Source organism: Etheostoma spectabile, chromosome 1 (genome assembly GCF_008692095.1).
Source record: "Etheostoma spectabile isolate EspeVRDwgs_2016 chromosome 1, UIUC_Espe_1.0, whole genome shotgun sequence".
NCBI lineage: Eukaryota > Metazoa > Chordata > Actinopteri > Perciformes > Percidae > Etheostoma > Etheostoma spectabile.
The window spans coordinates 29,309,237-29,316,861 of NC_045733.1; the positions used below are offsets into that span (position 1 = coordinate 29,309,237).

General features: G+C 41.1%; 1 protein-coding gene across 16 annotated transcripts in view; it reads right to left on the minus strand.

Moving 5' to 3' along the window:
• nav2a (neuron navigator 2a) overlaps positions 1 to 7,625 on the minus strand; it is a 224,756-nt gene that overhangs the window by 9,829 nt on the left and 207,302 nt on the right. For 10 of the 16 annotated variants that reach the window (XM_032523914.1, XM_032523864.1, XM_032523872.1 and 7 more), the window contains 9 exons: positions 6,020 to 6,043; positions 5,529 to 5,603; positions 4,193 to 4,276; positions 3,961 to 4,084; positions 3,180 to 3,352; positions 3,014 to 3,034; positions 2,710 to 2,748; positions 2,027 to 2,035; positions 531 to 703 (listed from right to left, as the gene is read on the minus strand). In XM_032523914.1, the coding sequence (XP_032379805.1) occupies positions 531 to 703; positions 2,027 to 2,035; positions 2,710 to 2,748; positions 3,014 to 3,034; positions 3,180 to 3,352; positions 3,961 to 4,084; positions 4,193 to 4,276; positions 5,529 to 5,603; positions 6,020 to 6,043 (722 nt within the window). The remainder of the gene's footprint in view (positions 1 to 530; positions 704 to 2,026; positions 2,036 to 2,709; positions 2,749 to 3,013; positions 3,035 to 3,179; positions 3,353 to 3,960; positions 4,085 to 4,192; positions 4,277 to 5,528; positions 5,604 to 6,019; positions 6,044 to 7,625) is intronic. The other 6 variants (XM_032523986.1, XM_032523995.1, XM_032523897.1 and 3 more) reach the window with 2 other exon arrangements.

Consider the following 7,625-nt stretch of genomic DNA (forward strand, 5'->3'; position numbering starts at 1 on the left):
CACACACACACACACACACACCAACACAGTTCAGTGACATGAGATATGATTTAAGCAAAGTTTGGTTGTTTTCCCATCTGTATTGTTTGAATGATTTCACACACGGACAATACTTTATTTGGAAATGACTGTATAGCAGGGGTTCTCATACTTATTACTCAAAGGTCCGTATCGGATTTTTATTCAAGGTCCGGCACAAATAATAAAAGATCATCAACTCACTTTGAACTTTTAAGCAACATATATCAAAGTTGAGTGCTCAGTTTTCCTGGTCCACGTACATATAACTAGTGTATATTCATAGTCACTTGAAATTTATTAATTAGAAAATGGATTTAAAAATAGAAAAATGCTATACATCATGAAGTATAGTATCCATAACACGCGTCATGGGCTGGGTGCAGATGGACTTGCGTTTTGGTGTGGATGCGGACCTTGGTCTGGACTTTGAGAAGCCCTGTTGTATAGGATACGCTACAGTATAGCCCCAATAATCCTGCAATCACATACAGATGATGATGTCTACGTACAGCGAGCTGGAGTGTGTGTTCCTGAGCATGTGGCTGGAGGCTGTGGTGCCGTTGTGGGGCAGCTTAGGGGAGGACGGCAGCGACGAGTCCGTCATCTCCTCAATGTCGGAGTGAGATGAGGCCGACTTGGGAGATTTCTTCTTGCTGAACGCTTGTTTGAAGGAGCTTCGCAACTGCAGGTACAAAACAGAGAAGCATAGAGACAGGGTGAGCAGGCGAGGGACACACTCCCAAAGACACAAGGCTGAGAGGGAGAGGAGGAGTGTGATGAAGGAAAGTGGAGGAAAACTGCTGTGAAAAAGTGCAAGTGAGTCACAGGGACAAAAGGGAATTACAGGTACTAATTTCTACCTATGGCTCATCGTTTTTAATTTATGTTAAAAGTCTGCAGTTTTCTATATTAAAATATGGTGAAACCTGGTGATATGCTTTTTTCTCAATGTATTAAATGAGAAATTTCAAGGCGAGCAGGTAACAGTGTTGAGAGTTCATTTTTGGACACCTGAACAAGACTGATGTGTGCATGTTCACACTGAAAATTAGATATTCAGAATATAATTTGCACCTCAATCCCTCTGTGGCTAAATCATTTCTTATTTTTGTAAACTTGCATAAAGACCAACATCATGTGCACTGTCTCCTCACTTGCTAAAATTGCAATGTTTTCTAAGCTGTAATCGTTTTTGCTCCTTTCAAAAAAAAAAGAAAAACAAATCAATGTAATTTCTGGTAAAACCCTATTATGAACAAAACCGATGAGCCATATTCAAACTAGATGTAAACTTTTAGGTAAGACCCATGTCCTCATATTGTTTGAGCACAAGTTTGTGTTTAAAAGAGAAATCCACCGTGTATACTCAACACTCTTATAACTGCTTCTACTTTAGTCAGCTATTCCCTTGTACAAGCTTTTCAACAATCTCTTCATGTAGGAAGACAGAATTGTTGTGATGACACACTTTCTAAAAAGAGATTCACACATCCGCAAGCTGCACTACACAGCTTTCTTACTATGGGGTAGAAATTGGTCTCAGGGCATTTTCTACAATATTTAGTTCTCTGAAGGATTAATAAAATTGGTGTTACAAGGCTTTAAAAAGAAGCCTCTTTGATTTTTAGGGACATTGTTTGGGATTTTTTTGTCTTCATACATCTTTGTAGCTGCATTGAAGACATCTCAACATTATGTCACGTCAATAGTGTTTGGCCACTTCTACGAAAGCCCATCACAAAATGGATCAAAATACACAAGCTATATTCCTAATACCCTGTTTGTGGCAGTGTAAAAAGTAATGTTCTGATGGATTTTTCCTTTCAAGGCATGGCTCAAGTGTCATAAAAGATGTTTTCAGGGAGAAGTAGTGTTGGGAAGGAGAGGACAGGCACTACGGTGGCAACAGAGACAGGGGGAAAAGGACAGAGGTTAGTAACCTAGAAAAGGTGCAGGGGTTAGGCAGCTTTGTTTGCTTTCATTTCACACAGCGTACCATTCTTACCTCATAGACCTGCCACATGAAGCGAAGCAATGGAAGACAGAGAGACAAAACAGTGCATGTTCATATGGGTGTATTAATGTGTTATGGAGGGACAATGATTAAACTAGAGGCCCCTACAGGACCAAAGTTGATTTATTCATTTTTTTACCTCCAGGCAGCTGCAAGCTAATGCTACACCACAACCACCATGAAACAAGGTCTTTCATGATCCATTATATACTCTCCAACACACACTGCCCCTATACACTCCATATCACATACACTGTGTAAGCACCTGCATGGAGGAACCTCCTGTGGGGTCTCATCTACACAAACTGACGGCTGGAAGCACATCCAAACGCGCGCACCACACACACCCACACACACACACACACACACACACACACACCACACACAACACACCACACACACACACCAACACACACACACCACACACACACACACACACACACAACACACACACCACACACACACACACCAGAGGTGCCTTCTTTATTATTACTGTGACCTAAATCAGGAAACTCGCCACAAGCTCACATCTTTAGCTGCTACCACAAAGCACCACACCACAACTTCTTTCTGAAATTAACATCAGGATCAGGGAGTGACAACCACAGGCGTCATAACACAACATTGTTTCAGTCCACGGGACAACAGAAAAAAAAAAAAAAAAAGGTGCGTACATCATCATCAATGACTTGTCCTCCGGTGCACAAAAACACCTTTAAACAACAAAAAAGAAAACGTTCATCATTAATTGTAAATTAAAGTATGTAAGATGGTTTGTTGTATGATCACTAGTTGAAATCAAATATGACCTGACACTAGGACTAGACACTAGTTAGTAAACACTGATGTGGTACTTTGCAGGTTAAGACACAGCTACTACTACAGATTTAGCCCAGTTTTTTAACCTGCAAATCACTAAATCAATAATTTCTTGGTATTCAACAGGACTGGGCCTATGGGAATCCTAAGTGTATTCACCTTTTCCCCAGTGAAAGATGCCTAAAGGGGAGAAATCCAACATGAGAATGCACAAAGAGACAAAGACAAAAACAAACCCCCATGAGTCCCGGCTGGCTGCTTGTTAGTAAGTCATTGCACACTGAAATCTTTAGGTGCATCCTTTTTTTAAGTCACTGCATCTTACCCAGTTCTTCTTGTTCTTCTTCTTGTTTTTTGCGTCGTTGTCCATGTTGGAGCCCACGCTGGAGTGGCTGGTTGCGCTGGCGACGCTGCTGACACTGTCCGAGGAGTGCTGCCTCCTGATGCGCAGGTCTGGCTGCTGATTCTGCTGCTGCTGTGAGCTGCCGTTACTGCCAGCTATAGGAGATACAGGCAGAGGCAGGACATGTATGGGTTTGTCAAATATTAGTCTGAAATATAATCATTTAGTAAATATCAAGTATCAGCCTTGTCAGTGTTGTTCACTTCTGACTTGAGATGTTTTCCTACTTTGACTATATAACAAAAAGCTCCAGATTATTGAATAGGTGGAACACATTATCCAGCTTTTTATGTGCTCATTACCCCAAAAGAGATTGCTTACTTACGGTGTCAGAGGTTTTTCTGTTCTGACAAGAGCTATACATAAAATGTGTCTCACACACCGCCTGGAGCTCACAACTCCCAAAATGTATTGATGAATGAAGATACTCTACGCATTAAAATGTTTGTTTATCAATGGAGAGATGCTTTCTGGTTTGGAATGATTGTGGGATCCTATTTTGTAAAATAACTGTCCCCCACTGTGACACAAGAGTGCAGAAGAACATCTTGTACCTATTCTGATGAGTAATATTTCGTGAAAAAACACTTAATATTATATTTCTTTAGATTACTATATTCAAGGTCTCAAATGTTGGCACAAAAGTCTATAAATAATAACTTTGGCCTTCAAATATCTCTGCTTTGCGTAGTGTTTGCCATACCTGTCCTGTCCCCTTTCGGCGTGAGTTCAGGTGTGTTGATGACTCCATTGATGGCCGCCTGAGCAACAGCGTTCTGCTTCTTCAGCAGCTCGATGGTCTTCCTCAACTCATTCAGCTCGGAGTCCTACACGGGAAATTACAATAGGATCAAACCAACAAGTCCATTGCAGTGACTTTGAATGTGCACTTGGATTAGTGCAGTCTTTTCTAAAACAAGGGGAGCTGTTGTCACCTTCTGCTCTGCTGTCAGTGTGAGACTCTTCAGTCTGATGGTCATGTTGCCCAGACTCTGTTCAAACGCTGCCACCAGGTGAGCCTGTGGGAGAAACAAATAAGTTGTTCAAAATGTAAACCAGGAACTCTGTAGAGCTCAAACCTCCTCTAGTCTATATCGATAATGTTTCTCTTCCGGGATTGTTCCGATGCCGCCATAAATTCCGCCGGATGACACTCATTTCAGCTTGATGTCCAGTCTCCTTCCGCTTTCTTTGTGTTGGAATTCTAAGGTTCATGAGGACTATGGTTAACTGCTCCTCAGATCTGTGTTTCTGGTTTAAGCGCACCACTTTATTGTATCAGATTGTATAAATATAAATGATGTGTGTGAGAAGTGTGTGTAAGAGTTGAGTAAGGTGTTGTGACTGATGTCTGATTTAAGCCTTTTTGATGCAATGGGTGTTCTTAGATTCTCAGCCTCAGGGGCTTCAAGGTGTGTAGAGATAATTCATCCTCTCTCTGCGGCGGATGATCAAATATTTGAAAAGCATCTACGTCGCCACCTCATGACCCCCCACTATCAACTTCTCTGTTTTCAGTCTGTGTTTGTCTTTCAACACACACACACACTGCACCTTCTTGTATCCATGCGTCATTAGCTGTAAATCTTCAGTCCACATCTGCGACTGTCCCTCAGCAGTGTGCTGAGACTTGACTCTCTGCAGGAAACACCGCTGTCTTCCTTCCATATCTCTAATCCACAGATAAACCACCAGCGTGCACCTACTTAGGTAGCAGATAACAAGCGGAGCATAGCGAGACTTGTGCAATACAGAAGGTAGTGTGGCAGAAAGGATCGTGTCTGGAGACGCTTTAAGAGATTTTCTGATGGCTCTGCCAGATGTAAAATTACACCCTCTGGGAGTAAAGTGCTCGGTGGGAGCTATCTGTTCCGTATTTGATGAATATCACGAAATGTACTTGCGTGTATTTGGGTGCAACAGAGACAACATGCCAAATTCCCCATCTTTTTTACAGTTAAGTCTGGCAAAAAAACATCAATTTAAGTCTGCTTCAGGTCACAGCACATTCTCTGAAATTATTTCTTTATAGACAAAGCACACAATTATTTTAGTGATTTTTTTCTACCTTTCTATATTTTGCTACATGCTGTACAGCCTTTTGCTGATGACCAAAAAATGGGTTTTTAATGAGCATAAAAGTGATAAAAGTTGCAGCACGGTAAACACTGGAAGGTTTGTAAAGGAGTAAGTGAGTGAGTGAGTGAGTGTGTGTGTGTGTGCGTGTCTGTGGAGGTGTGTGTGTCTGTGTTTACGTGCTTGCTCACTTACGTTGGCACTCAGCTGCGTCGTCAGGGCGGAAACCTTTTCCTGGGAGGCGTCCAGCTCCCGGCGCAGCTTGCGGATCTAAGGACACAAAAAAGCATGACATCAAAAAGCACCAAGACAAAAGCATACATGCCTGCTCCATAGAAGCATACACAGCACACATACACACGCATCAAGCCACATAAAGAAAGGAAAAAATGTAGCAAAACAAATGAGGGAAGCTCCCAGATTGGAGCTCTGATATGTTCAGGTTAAGAGATGAAACACAGTCAGTCAATGCGTATAAGAGCACAATACAGTGCTGTAAGGTATACACAGGTGTTCAAAAAAGGAACAAGAGCCTGTTACAGGGTCAGTCACAATACAGTTACATGTGTAACTAGATACAACTGTGAAAACGCCCCCATGTTCCAACAAGTCCAGCCACTGTACATAGAAAATTAAAGAGCTGAGAAAACACAGGATAGAAGAGCAGTGGGCGGACTGAAGCTTACCTCCGACTGAGACTTCTCCTCATTCTGTAAAAACAAACATCAGAAGAAGAAGAGAAATCATTAGAGGATGTGCTGACTGAATTTTGACATGTTTTAATGACTAAGAAGAGCAGTTGAAGCTGCTGGTGGTCAGACCATGCACCGTGCACATGTCCCGACTCCCGTTTGACTTTAAAGCTCCATTTAGATGAGCTGTGTAAACTGTGGAGAAGATTGTCTGGTGTAATATTTCTGGAAAGCAGAGATAGCGTCCTGAAGGCATTGCACTCATCTGTGTGTGTGTGTGTGTGTGTGTGTGTGTGTGTGTGTGTGTGTGTGTGTGTGTGTGTGTGTGTGTGTGTGTGTGTGTGTGTGTGTGTGTGTGTGTGAGAGAGAGAGAGAGAGAGAGAGAGAGAGAGAGAGAAAAAGAGAGAAAATCACATTGTCTCCATAGCCTGCCCACAAAACAATAGTAAGAAAAAATAAGTAGGCAAATACATACAGCGTGAGAGCAAGCAAAACAAAGCCTTGCACAAACACAACCGGCTGCTGGTGTTCCCAAAAACAGTCAAACGTGCTACACCCACATTTACATGTAAACATGCTGCACCGGGCGCTGAAACTGCACCTGGAACTGTTATTCTTTTAACCTGATGCAAGCTATTTTTTACAGCTTATTTATAGGTAGAGGTCAGTTGACAGTGAACTCAAAATGGGTTCATTTGTTGCTAAAAGATTGTTGTCAGCTAAAGTTTGACTTCAGTTTATGTGCAGAATTTAAAGATTTCTGACTTTGGCGCCATCCAATGGTAGTCTCAAAAACAGCAAAATGATGGTCTCCCTTTTCTACAAAAATGTGTCAGAATAATTTGAAAGAGGCTGTTATCAGGTAAGATTAATAGATTTGATGATTATTTTGAAAGAATGTTATACTTTAAGGCTATCCAATTATCATTATTATTAATATTATTTCATACTCATCAGATATGTTATATTATTGGTTCTGCTTGTTTGTTTTATTAGCAGGATATTTCAAAAACTCATTTCCAAAGTTAACAATTATTTAAACTAAACTTGGAAGTCATGGGACAAAAAAGTTCTCATATTCTCATGCATAAACAGGATTTATTTGAGGATTTTATCTTATAATATTTCCAATATGAAATTCTGCATTTGCAGAATAAAAACACAGCTGGCTCATTTATCCCATGATAATTGATCACTAGATGCATTATAGTTTCTTGACATTTGCTAATATTATAAAATAACACCTTTAGAGGATTGTTAAGCCTTGGTGGAAGTATGTGCTCTCTGGGTGCTTTTTATTTGGTAAAGTTTTTTGTTAATCCACAATCAGTATTTTTAAGGCCTGTGGGAGGCCTGAACACAGCAGTTGTGTAATGCAACAAAGCAGAACATCTGATAATTAATGGTTTTTCATGTGGTTCCACCTACAAACCACCAAAACAGGTTTCAACAGCCTAATGTGTCTGTGCATGTATTAGGCAGTGTGTAAAGCACATGTGTTCTGCGGCATGAGTGGATGCTTTACAAAGTGGCATCTGTCCACAAATGGTCTTACCACCCAAACAGAGCTGCCAATCTCTCTCTCACACACACACACACA